At 42.6% G+C, this 22,468-nt stretch overlaps 1 protein-coding gene across 1 annotated transcript in view; it reads right to left on the reverse strand.

Moving 5' to 3' along the window:
- Positions 1-800: 800 nt before the first annotated feature.
- The window catches only part of NSMCE2 (NSE2 (MMS21) homolog, SMC5-SMC6 complex SUMO ligase), a gene marked incomplete at both ends in the record, with an annotated part of 124,141 nt that continues 102,473 nt past the window's right edge, over positions 801-22,468 (reverse strand). Inside the window, 3 exons of the mRNA XM_079533841.1 lie at positions 801-915; positions 4,816-4,922; positions 5,237-5,340. Coding sequence (XP_079389967.1) covers positions 801-915; positions 4,816-4,922; positions 5,237-5,340 — 326 coding nt within the window. The remainder of the gene's footprint in view (positions 916-4,815; positions 4,923-5,236; positions 5,341-22,468) is intronic.

The following is a 22,468-nucleotide window of genomic DNA, read 5'->3' on the forward strand; positions in this document are numbered from 1 at the left end:
AGGCTCCCAAAGCTCAAAGAATCCTGTATTTTGAATTTCAGATATAAGAAAATTGCCACCTGACCACCAGGGCAGCTCTTTTTACCAGCAGTTATTTGTGATGCATAGAGCCAGTGTATTACCTGCTAGACACCCGCAGATGGATCCAGGGAGTAACTACTGAGTGTTACAAAGCTTACATCCTTTCTTGGATTTGTACCCAAATGTACAGGAAAATGAAGTTTATATAACATGAGAAAAGCCTAAGTTAGTGCAGAGCATTGGATAACTTTAAGAACAAGGAGAAGATCCTTTAAGGCGCGTGGTGACGTGGTGTGTCCATATACAAGGTACAGATGCGTAGCAATTATTGTTCCTATGAAGATTCCTGTGGTTTGCACTGAAGCAGGGAAGCACTGCTAAGCAAGGTGCATCCTGGTGGGAGTGCCCAGCAGTTAGAGACAGTAACAACTGTCTGCAGTACTGAGCAAAGCACTCACAATTTAGTGCTGGCGGAATCCGCACCTCTAATAGGCTGAAAAAATTAACAGGCTGACTAGGGAAGCTAAAGGCTGAAAGCCACGTTTTATTTAACAAACGCAACATTTAGAATTTCAAGAAAGAGAAAAAAACCACCAAGAATTCCTCATATTTGGCGGATGAAAAAGTGTTTTCAGTTACAGCAGAGACCTTCAACTTCGCTTACAAATGGAACACTTTAAATAACAATCCGTTACACAACCTGCTTACAATCAGCAGCTTATCTCATGAGACCTCTAATAACAAATTTTCTTTGTGGCAACGGCACTTCCAGCCGATTCCTACAGCGCTGACCAGCTTTGTTTATTCTGACTGTCAATCGCTCTTTTAAGTGCTTCATCTGGCACGAGATCTGATCCTTTTACATCATCATGGCTACAGCCAATTTTAGGGCAGCTGTTAAAAAAAAGAGAGAGACTCCAGTAAGTGAGAAGAGTTGTATTAGTCAGACACAGGTTTTTACGTAACATCTGCTGCTTTATTCCATTTATCTGGGATTCACACTCAGTCAGCTCCCCGTTACCTCTTTTCCTCTTCACCAGCTCTCTGTGGTGAAAAATAAATCCATTTATCTAAATGGGTGGGAATCAACAGCTGAAGGAAGGAACGCAGAGACAGAGCCTCTCACCTGTAGATTGCTCCCTTGTTCCCTGCACACAGCATTAGCAATGATTGTAATGCTGCACAGAAGTCTTGCTATGTTGCTTTCTCTCTTTGAAGTCCTCTGTAAACTGCAGGTAATTACCTCTTACCCCATTACTCTGCAGTGGAGTGGTATAATCTTCACTGATAGATAAATAGGGAAATTAACTTACAGGGAAATAAATAGATCATATGAGGCTTGCAGAGGCTGACTAGTGAATGACTGGAACATCCAGTTGGTGTGAAAATTTACCTGTCCTGTTATGAACTAAGGAAGCAGAGAAAGAAGAGATGGGGTCAAATGAACAGCCTCTAAATGAAGATCCGATACAAAATGGCTTACAACTACTTGAAACAATCAGAGAAAGACAACAGGGTGAAAAATATTCAGGGTCCAGAGGTCATTCCCATTAGGCAGTGGCCCAAACATTCACAGATGGCACCTGTCATCAGAAATGACATTTTTTCTGATTTTTTTTTTTCCTCTTTAGGAATAACTTTTGTCTCAGGTGCTGAACCTATTTGTATTCAGTACTCATAGCTTTTATTCCAGACTTGCCAGCTGCCTGCTGCGTGTGTCATGGGTAAGTCACTTAATTGCTCTGTGCCTCAGTTTTCCCATTTATCACAATTTATTACAAGAGCAATAACTTAACAGATTAATGAATAACTAGTGCTTAGAAAGCTTCCAACATTATCTGTAAGCATGAAGTGTTAGTGTGTCTTTCCAGGCAATGGAAAATAGTGAGCAAACTGAGATATATCAGAATTGCCACAAGTCTTCTGTGGCTGAGTCCAGCAGCACAAAGCTAGTGGCTGTGTGTGTGTGTCAGCTGAAGGACTGGCAAATGCACCAAGGACATCCAGTGGTTTCAAACACTGCATACAGTATGTGTGAGAAGACAGCTGCTTCTGTAGCTCTGCAATGAGCAATGGCCTTGATTGATGAGTAAAGACAGAAAGGACTCCCCTAGCCAGCACTGTGCTTTTTCAGGATACCTACTCCTACTTGAATAAAGCTGGGTAATGTTGAGTAACACAAACAGGATGGTTCCAGAATGAGGAACTTGGTGCTTGACGTCTGTCTTCCCACGATGCAGACTACGGTTTTTCAAAGATTGACAGCATTTTCTTGAGAAAGGTTAAAATTACAGCAGATCGGTGAGACTGGGCAGAGAAAACCAGGCAACCTTTCTCAATCTAGTTACAGTGAAACCTGGTTAGTGTTGTGTTCTTACTTTTCTGGCATGTTGCAATAACTGCTGTCCAAGTGGTAAGGGTGCAAGCTCAAAACTCAGGATTAAGATCCACCAGGATTCAGACTGCACAAATAACTTCAGTTTGAGCATAAAGTTGCTGTTAAAGCTGGGCATTTTACAGCTTTGATAATATTTTTTACTCTCTACTTCCTTTAAGGCATTAATTTCTTAAAACGGAAAATAAAAATTCAGCTCTACAACCCCATCAGTTTTATGAGCAATGATGAAACTTTTCGGATCCACCAGAGCTGTCTCTACTACAACATTTTTCCATTTGTTGCAGATGGAAATCTCTCTTTGCTTGGAAGAGAGAAGCAGCAATGTGGCTTATTGGGATAAAGCAGTGATTTGACAAAGCTTATGTGACGTAGCAAAGATTCAACGACGGTGGGGTTCTCTGGGCTATTTACTGCACAGAGGACAGTGTAAGTCAGAGGAATCAGAGGAGCCTCCTGTTGAGTCAGGAGGTATTTTGTGTAGTGGTTTAGGCTGCTGAGCACTTTCCTACCCTGTTCTTATCCTCCCGAACTCTTACTCTCTTCTCTTCAACTTGTGAGCTATTTCCCAACTCTTCTTCATTCTTCTAGCCACATTCCTGTCCCTTCTGTTGCTGGCTTGTTGTCATCCACAGCATATTGCATGCCCTCTATCTTTTTTCTATATCCCTCCTTAGGTGCTCAGACAAGGTGCTTCTTCCTTGTTCTTCAAGGTAGTGTCCAGAGTACAGAAAGCCACTGAGAGCCATCACAGTGGATGACTGATTTTGTAGTGGTGCTTTCCTGGAGTCAGGAAGTAGAAGTTCTGCCCCACTTTGTATCCATGTGGCAGTGTGTACAGTCTGACAAAAATGCAAGAGCTACAGATAGAGGAAGTAAGCTAACTGTGGCTTTATCTGTGGAGAAATCAGGTTGCTAGTCTCTACAGATCTTCCTGAGCAACTGCACATTTATTTAAAAGTCCACAACTTGTAAGTTTCCATGAGGTCATCAACACAAAAGCATGAAACTCTGGCTATCTGGCATGAAAACACATCAGTAATGATGGGTAAGGATGACAAAATATGTCCTCTAAATTTTCTCTGAAGAGCTTTTGAGCTCCTCTTCCTCTTGTTTGGTTTTTCAAAAAATCAAAACAGTTCAAAATTTGAAACACATCAGAAAGAATTTCAGGTTTAATAATTCAACTTTTACATGTTTTCATTCAACAAAATGCAAATAGTGTCCTGGGCTCCATCAGAAGAGGGGTGGCCAGCAGGGACAGGGAGGTGATTGTCCCCCTCTACTCTGCTCTTGTGAGGCCCAATATGGAGTACTGAGTCCAGGTCTGGAGCCCCCAGTACAAGAAGGACAGGGAGCTGTTGGAGAGGAGCCAGAGGAGAGCCACAAAGATGATCAGGGGGCTGGAGCACCTCCCCTACGAAGACAGGCTGAGGGAGCTGGGCTCATTCAGCCTGGAGAAAAGAAGGCTGTGGGGTGACCTCACTGCAGCCTTTCGGTACCTAAAGGGAGCCTACAAATAGGAGGGGAGTCAACTCTTTGAAAGGGTAGATAACAGCAGGACAAGGGGAAATGGTTTTAAGTTGAGGGAAGATTTAGGTTGGATGTCAGGGTGAAATTCTTTCCAGAGAGAGTGGTGAGGTGCTGGAACAGGCTGCCCAGAGAGTTGTGGATGCCCCGTCCCTGGAGGTGTTCAAGGCCAGGTTGGATGGGGCCCTGGGCAGCCTGGTCTAGTATTAAATGGGGAGGTTGGTGGTCCTGCCTGTGGCAGAGCGGTTGGAACTTGATGATCCTTGAGATCCCTTCCAACCCTGGCCATTCTGTGATTCTGTGAAGATGTATCCTACATGGAAAGCAGCAAGCTGCTTTGGTGTTGTAGAGTAAAAATCAATTCACTGCATTGTAGTAGAAAGTATACAGTTCTTTCTGGTCATTCTTAAATTCTGTGCTACCTAGAAGGTTGAATTTTAATACTTCTCGTTGTTAATTGTATTGGAACCTAACTGCAGAAGAGGATGCACAGCAGAGACATTTGATTTTTCATTAACCTTAAGGCTTCCTAAATAAGCAATGGGAATGCAATGAGCAACCAAACCTTATGAAGCTGAAGTTTCTCTTTACTGTTCACAGCTATACAAAATCTCTTTTATTCTGTTGTGCAGGTTCCATGAGTAACTGTAACTTCCCCACAAATTTCCGGAATATTTCCTTGCACATTGTTTTCATTAAAGAAAAAAATCCTTCATGCACTGTACTAACGAGGAGACTGACTTGGGCAGACGCTGAGGTATTACTTCCTGTAGCCTTGCCAATCCAAACACATTTCCTAGAACAAGTGGAGTAAAATTCCACTTACACAGCAAAGCAAATAGCTTTTCCACACATTCCTGATAGCTTACCAGACTTTCTTCTTCTGCTGCTTTCGAGTCTGGATGAATTTCAGAATGGCATCTTCTTCATAGGAATGTCCACAGACTTTGTTTCGAACTGGCTTCTTCATTTCCGCCTGTAATCAATCAGGTTTGATGTAAAGGAACTGAGAACGTCCACTGAAAGTGCTTCTTACAAAACCCATGTAAAACAGCAGGAAGTCTTCTTGCCACTCATGCATGACATTGCACTGAAGTTATGGAGTCAGATCCTGCATAGGAAACTGCCTTGCTACTTATGTGATTGTTTTTTTCCCTAAGCAATGCCGTTCCTCTCTGATAATGCTTGCCTGCTTTTTAACAAGTACTAGGGATTTGCAATAAACAACCCAATGAAGGATGAAGGACATGAAATAGCTCTTTCCCAATCTCTGATAGCGTGATAGCATACCTGTGTAATGGGACAAATGAAGTTCATCTGACTCTGAGTCACAGCTATATCTTCATCGATTTGTTCGATGTCGTCATTATCGTTGCTATCTGATTGAAGACGAACTATAATGGGAAACAAGACAATTTCCATTCAGTATTTAGATAGCCAATACCTAAAATAAGCAAATAAGATCTAGTATTTGCCCAGCGTTATCTCACAGTGATATCTAAGATGCCACAACCTGTTTCTGTATCCACCCCCTGAACAAGATAAAGCAAAAATACTCTACTACAGCATCTGTTACAAAATGTGTAGCTTTTTACCTTTTTTAAATGGCAACCACCTATTTTTTTTTAGTAGCTATTTATAGCCATTGCTAGAAAGGAGAGCTGGAAAGGAAAGCAAGCTGGCCTGAATATACTCGAAGTCTTTTGTTCTCCCTGTTCAAGTTCACAGAAAACCAACAGCCTGCAGACATGCACCCAAAATCTAACACAGGGTGAGGGGGAGCTTTTCTAGACCTGGCAGTCCAGCACTCAAGATCAGTTTGTGCTTGAATGTCATAACTGGGCAATTACATGCAATTCGTGCTATTTATCATAAAACATAATTTGTAAAGTGGTGCCACTGTATTTTAACAAGACTACAATTGAAAAACAAAAGCCAGGGATTTGTTATTTAAGATAGGCAGCAGAAAAGTTACTGAAATAAACTGGTGGATCAGTGCCTGCGAGTGAAGGGCAGGCAGATGAGGAAATACCCCAGAGCCAGAGGAGCTGCAGGTTCCCCTGTGTCAGAGCACCGAGGTGAGCTGTGACCACATACTCAGGACACAGCAGCCAAGTGTCGTGCGGAAACCCATCAGTCAGAACCAAGAGTGAGACACAGAGCAGGTGAGGAGGATTCCTTACTGCTAAATGTAGCCTTAATAAACGTCTAGCACTGTTTTATCTTTTCCTAACTTTGTTCAGTTATTATGAACTTAGTTATTATGAACTTAGGATTTTAGTCCAATATACTTGGCTATCTTCAACCTGCTAATAAAAGCAAACTGAACACCTGCCATAATTTTCCAATTTTTTGGGGTGAGCCTGAAGTATTTTGCAGCAGTTCCCTGGAGCATCCTCCCAAGGTGGCCAGCTTGAACAGAACGTTTTTCTCTTGACTGCATTAGCTAGTTTGCAATTACAGAATCATTTGAATTGGAATGGACCCTTAAAGGCCATCTAGTCCAAATCTCCTGCAATGAACAGGGACATCTACAGCTAGAGCAGGTTGCTCAGAGCCCTGGATAGCCTGATGTTGGGTGTCTCCATGGACAGGATGTCCATCACCTCTCTGGGCAACCCATTCCAGTGCTACATTACTCTTATCATAAAAAATGTGGGAGCAATGCAGGAGCACAGTGTTTGCAGGGGATGACTTCATTCAGGGCTCTGTGTTGGCTTTGCCTGCCAGCGGGGCACTGAGAAACACAACAGCACAGAGAGGGTCTTAGTTATGATTTGCCTTCTACAAAGCTTCAGCTCTGGTTCCCTTTGCTGCAGCTGCTACCACATGCTATCAGCTGATCTTTGCATCCCTGGTATTCAGCCCTCCACATCTGTTAAGGACTGGTGTTTCCTAACTTATGGTCAGCCCTGCATGCCTGTGTAGTACCATCACCTTCCGCATGATAACAGAAGACATCACCCTGGAAGCAAATGCAGTCTCTCACACCCAGTCTAAACAGAGCAGGCTGCCAGGCAAGCAGGCCCAGCTTTGCTCTGAATGCTTTGACATCAACGCTGCAACCATCATTCCCCACAGCCTGCACATTTCTCCTTCCTTCCTCCTTAGCAGAACTCGCCCCACTCTGCATTTCATGACAGGAGTTTGTCAAGCATTCAGGTAAGAGGGGAGATTTAGATCAGATGTTAGGAGGAAATTCTTTACTCAGAGGGAGGTGAGGCACTGGCACAGCTGCCCAAAGGGGCTTGGTTGTCCCATCCCTGGAAGTACTCAAGGCCAAGTTGGATGGGACCTTGGCAGCCTGAGCTGGTGGGGGCAACCAGCCCAGGGCAGAGGGTTGGGACTGTGTGGGCTTTGAGGTCCCTTCCAACCCAGCCCATTCTGTGATCCTATGATTTTATGAAATCTCGGTTAGTAAGGCTAAAGAATATGCCAGATTATCAGTAGGTGTGAGCTTCTGCAGGGGCTGGTTTCTGTAAATACCACACTGATTATTTTCCCGTGACTCACACTAACAAAGAATAGGAGCTTCAGAATTTCCTTAAATTCATGCATTTGCAAATTTTGACATCCTGCAGCTCCAATCTTTCCTGCTAGAAACATCTGGAAGCATGCATTTCAGTATGTTGTACTTTGCTTCAACTCAGGAACTTAGCACACAGCAGACCAGCACAGTGCCAGCCAATGAAACTAGAATGCAGCAGTGCAGCAAGATCTAGGGCAGGTGATTGATTACAAGGGATGACTGATTTTTTAAATCAATAATATTTAGATACCAAGCTTCACTCTACACGGAATGTCTCAAGTCTTCCAATTGTATGGGATAAATCACAGTGTGAGTTTACTTCTCTCTCTTACTGGCTTCGGAGGTGATTTAGAAGCCTCATAGTTAATGGCTGAGATTGGGTCAGCCAAGACCCATTTCTGGTAGGTGGGATATATGAACAACCGTCATGGATTCTGTCCTCTTGCTTCGAGCTGGTCCTGAACACTTCTTGTTTGGACTTTATTTGCAATGACTGTGAACTGTCTACCAGAGCAGGGTCCTGCCTTCAAGAGGTTATCACAGCACAAAGGAATTATTAAGGCATTTCCTTTTCATAAACCGCTAATATTTTTAATAATAAATATGTAAGACTGGGATTATGTAAGCCATACCTCAAACATGTCAATTGCAAATTAGGATAAGTCAGATAAAACACCCACAGATTAGTTGTTATTGCTTGGTGTTTGAGATTACAGAAGGAGAGAGGAAAATAACTTTTTCAGTTCCAGTAAAATCTGCAGAGATTACACAAAAAGAACGGACATACATACATCCCAACCAGATGGCAGGATGTTATCAACCACAGACCTATGCCCATAAACTCATTCTGGAAGATGTTTTTTCTGAAGGTCAAAGGGAATTTTACCAAATGAAATTACAAAAGTTTCAAAGTAGGGCTTCTCTATGGAAAGAAGAAATAGTAACAGAACACCAGGTCATACATATTTCAGCTAAGTCAGGTTATATTTTTCTAAAACCGGGTATTCCTTGCAAATTAACACCAGATGCAGAAAACACTAAGTTATTGTTCCTGAAATTCAAATGTTGCCTTAAGCAACAGAACTCCAATGGATCTGTTTTGATACTCTAACACATCGCATTTTAAGACTTAAGAGTTTCCAGTCTTCTTTTCCAGCCAATTGACATCTATTGCAAGTGTTAGTAACACGTTTTCTATCTGGCTATCTCAGCAATTATGTTTACTGCTAATTAGTGCCCACTGTTGTAACAAAACTGCATTCTCATGAAGACATCTATTTTTGGTAACACATCATAATGAATTTTGCAACTGCCAACTGTTTTTGACTTATTCCGTTTTAATTAAAAGCGGGTAGTACTTTATATCTCTATCACTTTCATCTCTTGATAAAAACGTGACTAATATGCCCTAGCTCACTTCTTACCGAGTCTGCTGAGAGACTGGGAATGTTTAAGACAACTTTTAAGAATGAGAAAGCTACAGGGCAGAGATCTTAGCTGCTGTACTGAGGGTTATATTTAGCATGGGGAGTATACATACTAAAACCAAAGAGAGGAAAACGTCTCTCTGCTGTCATTTCCACTTCTGTGACAGACACACCACTGCCTGCTCAGTGCTTCCCGGGCCAACAATGTCTTCTACCCAATTCCCGTTTCTCTAAGGCGAGGAAGATTGCCATAACCTGGACACGAGAAAGCACATGTTGCAATGTCATCTTAATTGACTTCTTTCCTTTCGTGCTGCAGTGTTCTGCCTTCTCACCTGCCATCAGTCAGACACCAATCCTGGGAATCAAAGAGCAATGTTAAGCATGCAGGACTGAGGCTTTGTGAGGCTGAGCCAGTAGCCAGACATGGTCCTGGCTCCCAAGAGGGTCTATTGTACTGCTGACTCTATAGAAATAACAGCAGCTCATCCAGGCTGGGAAAAGTCCTATCTCTGAGTGCTCCAAGAAAAACATGAATGTTGTGCGGGTAAATCAAGAGCCAAGTGTTCCTGCCAGCAGGACAAAGAAAATACTGAGAGGGAGAAAGGTGAAGGACGTCACACCCAAGGGTGAAAAGGGACAGTGATTGGACCTGGGCCACTGCTAGCACAATGTTAAAGGGGCCAGGGACAAGTCGAAAGGAGGGAAAAGAGCACACTGCTGAGATCACTCGGGGCCGTGCTGAAGAGTGGGACGGTGCCTGCCAGTGCTGAGAGCCTGAGCTGCCTTCAGAGCCAGAACCAGAGCAGCTGCCCAGTGTTCGAAGTCCCGGATAGATCCACAGTAAATGCTTCAGGAAGAATGAAAGAAGAGGGGAAACACAGAGTAATGCATTCCTGATAAAATTTCCCAGCCTCTAGCTATTTGTGCCCAAGGACTTCCTGAGTCAGAGGTAATAACTTTGCACTTAATAGCCCCTGGAGTTTTCCTCCAATGAATTTGTCTGAACTTGGAGCGGGGAATTTGGGACTGGACTTTTCAGCTTGATTAGAGACAGTTATCTTTGCTAGAAAGGTTAGCAACAATTTAATTTTCCTTGAAACTTACCACAGAGGCTGCAGGTTATAGTTTAATTTGATTTTTAAAAGGGAAAATAAGGTGTGCAAGCTACAGCTGCAGTCAAAAAGTTCAAAGGCTGCCTGCTTTAGCTAGAGGCGAGCGATAGTTTAATTTGCCAACCAAGGCAAACTAGGCTTTGCATTAAAGTACATTACAATTTGATTACTTGCTGGTGTTGCAATACATGTGTTGATCTAAGGAAGGTGGCCTCTAACATATTGCTCCAGCTTGCAACTGCAAATCTACTTGTTCCTGCCCAGGCCAAGCAATTTGCTGTAAATTTACTCACAGTTCCTTTATGTATATGCCCTGTTTTAACATCCTTGTGCAAGAATTATATAGACACAGACTCGGTAAATCCGATATAAAGTGACAATCCTGTGAATATAAGCCATTCCAATTTTCCTGGGGTGTGAGGAGCAAATTAGATGAATGAAGTAGCAAATTGTTAGTTCCTCTACATAATAAGAGTGGGGAAGGAAAGGACAATATCCTGTGCAAAGCACCTATCCTCCAAAACCTCCTTTTAAACACCATCAAATTCACAGCACATGCATATTTTACAATATTTTGTCCCCCTAAGCTACACTCCTTTTAAAATACACTATTCCTTATGGAAATACTGTTCCCATTTCATCCTTTCACTGCAGGGTAGAGCTGGTTGATGTCAGTTTTCCAGAACAGCCTTATAATGAGGACAGACTGATTTGATGGAAGTATTTTGGGACACTCGGTTACAGAAATTAAGTGAAGGAGATGTAACAACACTTCAAGTCAGATAAAAATTACTGTGTAACCCATTAATGAATAGAATGTGACTACAAAACCCACCTAGGAAAAATACAACAGCAACACCAGAGAGCTGTCTTGTGAAACCTTCAACTCATATATTACTCAGGGTGAGAAGTAAGACATCAAGTTTGCCTTCATATTTTGGGAAATTCAGACTGCACACAGCGGGAGCTGCATACCTAGAAATGTGAACAGAAAGTGCATCTTTGTAAATTGTGCAACTGGAACAGTTTGGTAGGCAAACAGAGAGAGGAAGCTTTCTTGCTTACTTTGTTATTGCATACTAACATGAGAAATCCACACTTCAAAGTCCGTGGCTGACATTTCAAACAGCAGTTTCCTCATCCCTATAGTCTGGACCAGATCTGAAGGAGCTCCTGGGAGAGATGAAGCTTACCTAAAAGATGTCATGAGGGCTCATCAGTAAGCTCAGAGGAGCCACTATTTCTGGAAAATCTAAGAAGGCCATATTCTTCCATCTTAACTATCATCACCCACAATGACGTGCAAACTTAATAAGCAAGTTAAACACCAAAGGCTTGCTGGAAATAAACCCAACCGATAAACAAATTCCTCAAATGACCAGGAAACTCTAAGTCTGAATGAAATTATGCCAGGCATATGACTACAGAGCACAAGTTTAGAGATGCCATAGTAAGAGCATAGCAAGAGAAACACTGGGATATCTTATAGGAGAAAATAAACAGACACAAACTACTAAATTACAAATAAATGAAATGGACATATTTATTATTTTGGGTTTTCACCTACTCTTTGGAATATAAAAGGCTTAACAATCACTGCTTCATCCAGAATCTGTAAAAAGGTAATTTCTATGCTTAGAGAGCATCATTTGGCATATCAGAGATTAGAAGGAGAATATCATGCTCATTTTAAAAATGAAGAAATTCACCCCAGACACATGAAAGAAAAAGTTGCAAAAGCTGCAACCAGAAAAAAAAAAAAAAAGACCATTTCATTAGGAGATGAACCACTTTCCATTACTAACATTGTGGTCAGAATCTGGAATGTCACTGATGCAATGCTAACCATCAAATGAAATGAACATGTAGGGCTTGCCTACACAGGGAAGCTGTTGCAAAATAAGCTAGGGTGTGAATTTAGAATGCATTAGCTACTTGGCAGTAATTCCCTGCTCCTATCCTGCACAAGGAGTGCCTTTTGGCTGTTTACCCTAATCCACTTCCACAGTGGACTCAAGAAAGGCACTGTTAAGGCTGGACAAGAGAGCTGAGAGGATACTATCAGCTATTAACAGCAGCTTAGAGCTACATCTATTTACATACAAGTCCTTAGACAATCTGTTCTATCAATTTAATTCAGTTGAATTCAAATTCTCTCAAAAAACTCCATGACAAATATACCCCATGTATAAGCTCACAAGCAGAAACTGATCTTTGAGGCGCTCCTGCACCTGTCCATTGCACCTTCATCCATCACTATTCTTAGGATCACAGAATGGCTTGGGTTGGAAGGGACCTCAAAGCCCACCCAGTCCCCCACCCAGTGCCCCCTGCCATGGACTGGCTGCCCCTAGCCAGATCAGGATGCTCAGGAGCCCATCCACACTGGCCTTGAGTACCTCTAGGGATGGGGCATCCACAACAGCTGTGCCAGTGCTCCACCTCCCCCTGAGTGAAAAATTCCCTCCTAATACTGAACTTCAATCTCCTAATTTTTAGTTTACGACTGTTTCCCCTTATCCCATCACTATCTGCCCATGTAAGTTGATCCTCCTCCTACTTACAAGCTTCCTTCCTCCAACGAGGTCTCCCTGGAGCTTTCTCTTCTCCAGGCTGAAGTAGCCCAGCCTTCCCCTTCATAGGAGAGGTGCTCCAGCCCTCTTATCATCTCCACGGCCTCCTCTGGACCCGCTCCAACAGCTCCATGTCTTTCCCTCACAAGGGCACATAGCAGAGGGGGACAATCTTGCAACCTATATGATTGGAGATCACTTTGCTCCTGCTATTGCATCATTTGTGCATTCTTGCAGTCATTCACATCTGAAAAGCTGCACTGGTGAGAGCTTTCCTGACAGAACATGCTACTGCTAGAAAATGTTCCTGTGAACAGAAACATTGGATCATACCAGAGGGGCTGAAACAAAGTGAGGAGCCACTGGGCAGAGAAACCCAAACGATGAGCAGAAATTCCCCTATAAAATTATCTTTCTGATTATCAGTCTGTCTCTTCAAGTCCTCCTCCTGATGATTTTGGGGTGGGTTACAATGGCACCGACCCTAGAGCTGCCTGAGACTGCAGGGAGGGCAGGGGGAGGAGCAGCCCCTCACTGACAGGCAATGGGGAGGCTGCAGGTCAGGCAACCCACTCTGTGGCCCCTTTCACCCTATGGAAGCTGGAGAGCCAGAGCTGCCTCTTTCAAGGACAGACAGTTGGCTCATGAAGAAAGATGTGAGTGCACAAGGAAGAAAAAGTGAATATTCGTTTTCCTATCCCCTAAAGCCCGATGTCAAGATATTCAAAAGAAACTGTTAGGCAAGATATGTTATTTCAGAATGAGTATTAATGAATGCTTAGAGCAACATTTGCAATTCTGTTATTAGTGATGCATCTCAGTCCTTTAGAGTGTTTTCTAAAACTCTTAGCCACTTCAAAATGTATTTAATTCATTTGCAAATATATAACTTCAAGAGATTACAATTCAATGTGCAGTGAAGCACTGTATATATCTCACATAACTTACTGGAGTTACATTATGAAGAAATGAATTTCTTCTCTATTTTATGTATCACCATGAGCAAGCACTAGTTATTCTGCAGCCTTGTGCTGCCTGGAATGCCCCTGCTGAAATGACCTCTGGGATGGGCAAGAAGGTGCAGTTGCCTGCTCAATTTCTGTTTTTTTTTTTGTTTGTTTGTTTGTTTTTTGTATTTTATTTCTTTCTTTCTTTTTTTTTTTTAATATGACGCAACTGAGATACATGAGAAAAGGGGAAAAAAGTCATCAATTAACATCATATTGAAACAAGTGAAGAAATAAAGTCCACTTCTTAAGAGGAACTTAAAGATCTGCCATTGCTCAACCATAATATGGTGAGGTTTTCATTGAGGTTAAGGCAAAGACATTGCATGTGTTGTACTAAGACATCCTGCATAAACCATGCTGTGCACACTGAGCAGGTCTTTACAACAATACTCAGTAAGCTGTTTCCTAGAAGAAAATAAAAAATGTTGCTAATCCCAATTTATACAGAATCTTTCAAAACAATGTCAGAGGGGCTAAACATAACACTATCATCAGTTAGGAACAGCTGATCAGCTACTTTTCACAACCTGTCCTGTGATGTAAGATTAGGCTTCTTTGAATGGCAGTCAGTAGAAGAAATCCAATGCGAAAGTGCAGAGCTATAAATATTTATGGATTATAACTGCGGCAGCCTCGTGCTTTCTGATGGCAATTAGTAGTTAACTTTAAATCTGATCAATAGTTATTTCAAATTTCTTTCTGCAGATTCTTATTTGCCAGGAGAGTAGCTGGAAGAGTGCACCTTCATTAATGCTACATGATCAGAAAAGCATTACCATGCTATAGGAGTCATTTATATAGCAACACACACATTTCAGACTTCACCTCAACATTTTTGCATGGTGCAGAAAATAAAGAATCTGGAAATAGCTGTGCTTTATGGCAGGTGTGCTGGGAACACTGTGATGGGCTCAGCTAAGAACAAGCAAGAGGCCAAGTCTCTTAAGGCTTCAAGGTCTCTTCATGTCAACACTTCCCATTCAGATCAGGTTTAATAGGGTCATGAAATGGAAGAGAGAAAGGACTTGAGCACAGATGTACAGCAGCAGCAGCAAGAACAGCTAAGCAGGGCAGATGGAGTAGGGGAAGCAGGTGTTGAGCTGATAGGACAGCAGCTATGGGTGTCACTTGCACTCCATAGCAACAATGAAAAGATGAGCACATAACTATATCACATGGTACTCTGTGCAGTTCTCATCTTTCTAGCAAAGCAGTTTACATTACGCTCACCTTTTCAATCTTATATTTATTACCAGGATGGAGTGACATCGTAGTTGCTCTTCTAATGAACTAATAACTTCCCTTGCTACTCTTTGGTTGGCACATCAGTGCTGGCAGGAGCACGCACAGCCTCTGCACGTATGCCGAGAAAGATCAAGATTTTGTATCTCAAAATGCTAAGGAACGAAAATGAAAAGGAATGAAAGAGTCACTTTAAGGGGTCACCATTTCAAAGCTGTGAAGATAAGGCGTGGTCTGTTTTTTTCAATGCTTCTTTTACATCAGAAATTAAGCACAGCCCTGCAACCCAGGATTTAGGTTAGATCAGTGTTAGAGACTCTTGTTTGTATAAGTAATTCAAATTCCTCTTTTCCTACAAGCTTGGCTACAGCTAGTGAAAATGTGTGGAAATAGGGCAGGAAGGAGCGGAAAGCCAGTAAGGACAGAAGCACTGTTTCCCCAGTTCTGAACTCTGCTCTGCTGGCTGCTCTTCAGGATTGAGTACTGCCTTGATATGCCTTGCATGCCAACAGTATAACACGTAACACGATTTAGGAAACCCTTCATTAGATTAAGAAGATGAAAAGGATTTTTAGTACAGACCATAATAGAACAACATACTTCAAAAAAATGCAACGGAAGATACTAGTCAGAGATGAAAAACACAAGGAAGCTCTCCCATGACCAAACACAACCTTAAACTGAAGAACTGCCACAACCATCGATTTTCTAGGGGTGTCCTGCCAGGTTTCTCACTGCAAGGCTGATGATGCTCCAACATCCTGTTTCATGTAAAGGAAAACATACAAGTGCCAGAAGGGCACTCTAGAAGGTACAGAGTTGGATCAACAAGTAACTAACAAGAGGGTACAGGGCAGTCTGGAAAACAGCAGTGAGTCGCATGCCCATTTTGTCAGCACAGGAAATGATCGCTTCAAAACTTTCAGCTGCTTGAGGTGCTGTCCTCCCTTATATGACAAACACAGCAGGAAAGAGTCACTGTGTTAGTGACACCCACAGGCATGCGGACAGGGCAGTCATTCAGCAGCAAGCAGAGTTCCTTGGGAAGTGACAGTCTTTGCAATCATGCATTCCTGGGTTACTACATTCGGCCTCTGGCTTGCACAGCACACGGCTTGCAACCAGGAGCTCGATTATCACTGACAATGCTGATCTGGAATTTCAGGAATGGGTTGTAGTGGGTCCCGGGAAGCAAACAGTATTTATGAAGTGAAGAAGCACTCTATACCTTTGCCAACAGAGAATGTTATATTGCTCAGAGATGTTGCAAGAGCACGCATGCGGTGTGGGAAATGTGCAGAGTTGGTGCAGCAGTAACAACGAGGGGGGTGACGGTGTTTGGCCTGGGGGTAGGAAGGCACAAGGAATTCCACCTGAAAATATTCTTCAGTGAATTATGAAACGATTCAATTGTAAGCAACAAAAGAATAACAAGGTAGCCGTCAATACGTTTCTTTGCAGATCAAATCATGCCAAACTAATCTAACCTGCCTCTCTGATAAGTTGTCTGTCCTTCATGGACAAGAGAAATCAGCTAACATATACATGCTAATGTTAAATACAGCTCTCCAGACAATGTTCTGCCAAGCAAACTAAATAAATTAGTACATCTTTTCACTGAGAAACAAGAAAATAATTATGCTTTTTTCTGATTGCAATTTCTTCTTTTCTGAAGCAGAGCACAGGTGTAACAATCATTACAGTAATGCCTAAAAACCATAACAGAGATCAAACAAGATTGTACAACACACCATACACATTCATGAAAAGACAATTTCTTGAATTGAGGAGCTACAGCCCAAACAATCAGGACAGACAAGGAAAATATTTTGCCAGCACTGTCAGAGATGGGAAACTAAGGCAGAAAAAGATTAAGGGCTCAATTTACAAATGAGCTCAGCATATTTGTTGCTGAGCTCGCTCGAAATTCTGGCCGTAATCAACATCATGGAAATCACTAGATATTGAGCTTCTTTGAAAATCAAACTTCAATATGAAAATTTGGCCCAGAGGTCTTTTGAAAATCTACATCAAGAGGCTTACCCAAGGTCACCCAGGAAGTCGGTAGCAGGGCTGGGAACTGAGCTTACATCTTCTGACTCCCACTCTAGTGCATAACTAATGCCGCTTTGCTTTCTGTTTTAATTAGCTACAGGCAGATCTCGAGCCAGAGTGCTTTAAACTGAAATAAATGAAAGCCCTCACGAGTGCATGCAGCTTCCTCTCAGAAGTAGCAGTGCGATAGACCTCCAGTACCTCACAAGCGTCAGGGCTTTCAAACTTCTTTTTACAAGCTTCTGTTTCCCTTCAAGAAGATAAACTGCTTGTTGTTTACTTCTTGTAAAGGGATTCATTGGAGCACTGTTCATTTTTTCTTTAATAATGTTTTCCGTCTACATGCACTATGCCTCTGACCCATACAAATTCTTTTCCAGTGACAAACGAGGGTAGAAAAAGGAAGCCTGCAGTGTGCAAAGGCTCCTAAGGATTAGTAGACACCCTCTGGGGCAAGGAGTGGAGACTTACACTATTGCTTATTATTACTACATTTTCCCTAGGTAGAGAGAGTTGTTTGAAGTGGTTTACTTGCTAATGCAGTGGCAGAGCAAACTATTTACTTTGCATGTATATGTGGTTGCTTCAGTACCTCTCTTGCTGGTCCTGTGGAACACCTAAGATGCACTGTTTTCAGCAGTCCACAAGTTCCTTCTGGAACATCCAATTCTCCACATTTTCCTTGGATTCAGCAGCATCCATAGGTTTGCAGAGTCTCTAACCATCTTCCCTGACACATCTTCCTGACACATCTACCTGATCCAGGTCTATAAAGGTCTATAAATATCTAAGGTGTGGGGGGCAGAATGGCGAGGCCGGACTCTTTTCAGTGGTGAGTGGAGACAGGACAAGGGGAAATGGCCGGAAACTGGAGCATAGGAAGTTCCGCACAAACATGCGCAAGAACTTCTTTACAGTGAGGGTGACGGAGCACTGGAACAGGCTGCCCAGGGAGGTGGTGGAGTCTCCTTCTCTGGAGATGTTCAAGACCTGCCTGGATGCCTACCTGTGCTACCTGGTGTAGGGAACCTGCTTTGGCAGGGGGGTTGGACTCGATGATCTCAGGAGGTCCCTTCCAACCCCTACAGTTCTGTGATTCTGTGATCTTTCCTCAAAGAACCACTCAGACATCTCAAGAACGTTAGAATATAGGAAATTAGAAGAACCATGGAAAACAAATCATTCAGTCATAGAATGGCTTGGGTTGGAAGGAATCTTAAAGACCATCCAGTTCCAACCTCCTACCATGGGCAGGGCTGCCACCCACCAGCTCACGCTGCCCCGGGCCCATCCATCCTGGCTGTGAGTGCCTCCCGGGATGGGCCTCCCACAGCTCTTTGGGCAGCCTGGGCCAGTGACTCACCAACCTCTGGGTCAAGAAAAGCTAAAGCAGGTGTCTGCAGCAGCTTCTGTCAGAGTAACACACTTTGCTAAAACCTGGCATTATTTTTTTCAAAGGCAGAATAGTAGGTTGGTATTCCTATTCGTATTTTTTGCCATCAAAGACCATAGCCTACTTTCCTGTAATAGACTGCACAAGGTTGATGTTGGAAGAGCTCTTCAAAAGGAGGAGAGGGTCATTTCCTCAGCTCTCTCTGACTCCGCGATGCTGTCTGCAATCACAGAAGACTTCTAAATTCCCTTTGTTGTACACTGGGAATCTTACTGATAAGACACAGGAAAATTCTGCCCAGTGCTCCTCAGACTGAAAGCAAATAGAAATGGAAACTCTGGCTAGTGCTGATGGCTGGAGCTTCATAAAAGAGGAGCTGCTGGGTTCATTATTCCTCAGATTTCGGTCGGAAGTAGAAAAGTAGCTTGCTTTTTTCCTTCCAACTTTCAGTTTTCCCGTACCTCTTTAGTGTTATTTTCAATTCTGTGACCAGTTTGGGGTACGCTTCTTTTGGGCTGAGAACACATCTCACTTCTCTGTCAAATGCACCATCCACTCTTCTTCTTCACAGGTTTTATTGCCACAACGTTACGTGCCCAGCTGCCAAGCTGCTTAAGTTTAAAAACAGCTTTGTCTAGAAAAGCCAAGAAACACTTCACTAAAGACAAAACATAATGGATGTGTGAAGCTAACAGATGGCGGAGCGATAGAGATGGGGTACATGCAGCATGTTTGTTTCTAAAGATTAGCTGTGCACACAGCTTGTACTTACAGAGCATTTCAGTAGTTTCTTTTAATCAGTAAAAGTACATTATTAGCTTTAGTTTAGCACTGGGTCAGGGATTACTGGTGTTTCCACAACAGAAGTCGTTACAGGGGGTGCCGAGGGAAAGCCAGTTTGTTTTACAGGGCTCCCTTCCCTTTAAGGGATGGCACATACAGACACACAGAGCAAAGGGACACTTTGTGGGAAGTGAGGATGCCCAGTGAGTTAGCCAGCACTGCCCAAGCAGAAGGGAAGTGGGTGATTTTTATCCATAAAATCACACAATGTATCAGCGGGTGTGGCAGCTCTCTGAAGGTCCCCAAGGGTAAAGCACACTCACAACCTCCTGCTGCAGGAGTCTATCTGTCAGGTTCTTTTTTTGTATCTTATCTGCTTCATGTTTCACACCACACCCTCCTTTTCCTTTATGGCTTTCTCACTGTTTGCCTCACTTCTCTTCGACTGCAAGCATTCTGGGGCAGAGAACACGTCTTCATAGAGCGAAGAGGTAGTGATTTTATGGCACTACACACACAGTTAATAATAATCTGTTCAGTATAAAAAGTGAAGCTTCTCAGAGCAGCACTAGCAATAAGCTGTCTGGAGAAGGGGATCTCTGCACTAAATGGAAAGCACTACTGAAAATCTCAGCATTAACCTTCAAGTGTATGCCTACAGCAAACCACGACCACTATTAAACACCCAGGTTGCACATGTTCTGGAATGCTGATCGAGCATGACTTATGTGGCATCATCCAACACCTTTGCATGCTGATGAATCTGAATAATTAAGTTTTCCCTCATTACAGCTCTCCAGCACACGCCAATCAGGTCTCCACAAGAGCTGAGTTCATTCTGGAGACAAGAAAATACCTTTGACTAATTGCAGATTTCTATCACCTGGAATTGGTAAACTCAGGCTGCATTTGGGAATCTGTACAGACCATATACAACAAATCATGCTGCCACATAATTCTGCACTCTGTTGTCTGCATAATGACAGCAACTGACCCTACAATATCTATCTCTCTTTTCAATTTTGTAAGTCTGAATTTCTAAGCACAACTTTTTTTCTCCTCTTGTTTTTATTAAATAGGGAATCTTACTGCACATTATGATCCTGATGATGAAATAAGGTCCACGAGGGCTATCTTGTAGACTGTGCTCAAAAGACATCTTGTTATCCCAAAGCTGCTGCTGCCATGGCTCATGTCCTGAGAAGACTTTTGTCTAGTCTGTTGGGCACATGAAGTTTAGAATTTAAGTAACCCTTAGACAAAGCACATCCAAGCATGAAAAATCAAATAAGGCAATTACAAATATAAAATAACACCAAAAATGCTGATGAAGATGCAAGGGAACTTTATTTGGAGGATACGATTTGAATCCTGCAGGTAAGCGTGTCCACACTGACCTAAAACCTTGAAAAAGGTACAGAAATTGAGCAGCTGACACACTGAAACTGGTATAAACCAGCAGCACAAGCACCACCCCACTGCACTTCTGCTTTCATCCTGCAAACCTGTCTGGCACAGGCAGCCACAGGCATCTTTTCTAACGTGCAGCATCACAGAGATTTAGTTACTGGATACTTGAACATTCAGAGTGGGTTGAGCGTTATAATGTAAAAATGAGTCTCTAACTGCAATCTTAGGAAGCAGTACAACATCACACATTTCTTTCCAAAAGAAAATGAACTGTCTGGAGACAGTGCACAGGTCTAATGTCATCTGTCAAATTGTTTGAGATAGAGCACTTAAAAATATTAGCAATTTATGCTCAAATATGACTCAAAATGATGAAAACTTCCTTATCAGGGGCCAACATCAGATTTAATACCTTGAGCAATACTTGTGATTATTACACAAATAGATGGGTGGAAAGGCAGAAAGTTATTAACATTTCAGAAATTAGGAAACCTTATAATCAAAATATTATTTTACAAATTGAATTAAATACCGAAGAGGAATATGTTCAGGCAGGTCTTGCATTTCAGACATCTTATTTCCCTTTGAAACTTTAAAAAAAGAAGAAGTAAAAGAAGAAAACAGACATGTCAATGGCTAAATGGGTGGGTGGGTCTTCTGTGAGATGAATCATACTTTTCATTCAGTTTTATGAAAGTCTTGCTTCAAGCATGCCTATAATTACTATTTGTTGCAATCAGATGTGCGGCACACCGGTTTGCCATGCAGTACCATTTATAAGGCTTTGCTAAATTACTGAGTGAGAGTCACTTCTGGGGGCACAAATTGCAGCGTGGGTCTCTACCTCACCATGTACACATGGACTGGGAGAGGGAATGCCACTGAAGGATTCTGGTGCCGGAGCTTCCTAGCAAAGCAGCTCCTACCAACCTTGACTTGCTGAGGTTATCACACAGCATGTGCTATTGACAGCATTTCAAATCCCTCATATTTGGGATCTTGGAGCCTTATTCGGGAAAAGTTTCCTGTCACCAAAGACCAGGACTTCGGAGGCTCCTCTGGAGTTCAAAGCTCCTTCCTTCAAAACGACAGCAGAAAATATTCTTTCAAAATGTGGCAGGAAGAGAAGAAAGCAATAGTGCTGCTATTTCTTTCAATAACAAAGACAAATAAATTAATCTTGGGTAGCTTGCAGCCCTAGTAATGGAAATAAAAGGGGACACTGATGTCTTTGACTGACACTGCACCACAGTGCAGCTGGAGTTGCAAATGACAGCCAAAAGTCCAGAGCACAATCTTCAGCTCCAAGAGCGGGGCATTTAACTGGGAAATGGGTCATTCCTAGTGTACATGCACACTGTCTCATGTAAAAAGCTGTCCTCGATATCCTGAGAGCAGTATCAGTGGCAACACTCAGCTTGCACGCCTTTTGCTTGGTCTCCTCCTGTCACCCCTGTTCTTTTGAAGAGGAAGGCAGGGACCCACACCCAAACTAACAGATGAAGGTCTCCAGGAACAACACTCCCACTGCACCCCAAACAAGGTACCCCCATCTGAGGCAGTTAAACCTCCATTTAGTGCTCCAGGTGACAGAGGTGTTTCAATAATCCCACTTCTTGAGCTTGCTATGTGCTGTAAATCCTGTCCTTAAAGGTGCTTTCATTTGTTGCACAAAATGGGTAAGTGCCTTACTCAGCATAAGGCATTCTACAACATGATGCAGTCTTCTGATGTTTCTAAGGAACGTATTTCAAAATCTACAAATGTCTCCCAAAACTCTGCTTTCAGTCTGACCCACTCAAGCCCTAAATCCTGAATGGACTTCACAGAGTCCATGGAACAGCTCTCTTTATCTTAAATCTCAAATAAAGTGCAGATTTTGTGTTCTCATTGCAATGAAGAAAAGAATGAAGAAGAACAAAAAAAAGCTCACTGTCTTAAACTATACTTGCTTAGAACCTGACTGTGGAAAACACTCAGCAGCC

Source organism: Tetrao urogallus (assembly GCF_951394365.1).
Source record: "Tetrao urogallus genome assembly, chromosome: 3".
In the NCBI taxonomy this organism is placed as follows: Eukaryota; Metazoa; Chordata; class Aves; order Galliformes; family Phasianidae; genus Tetrao; species Tetrao urogallus.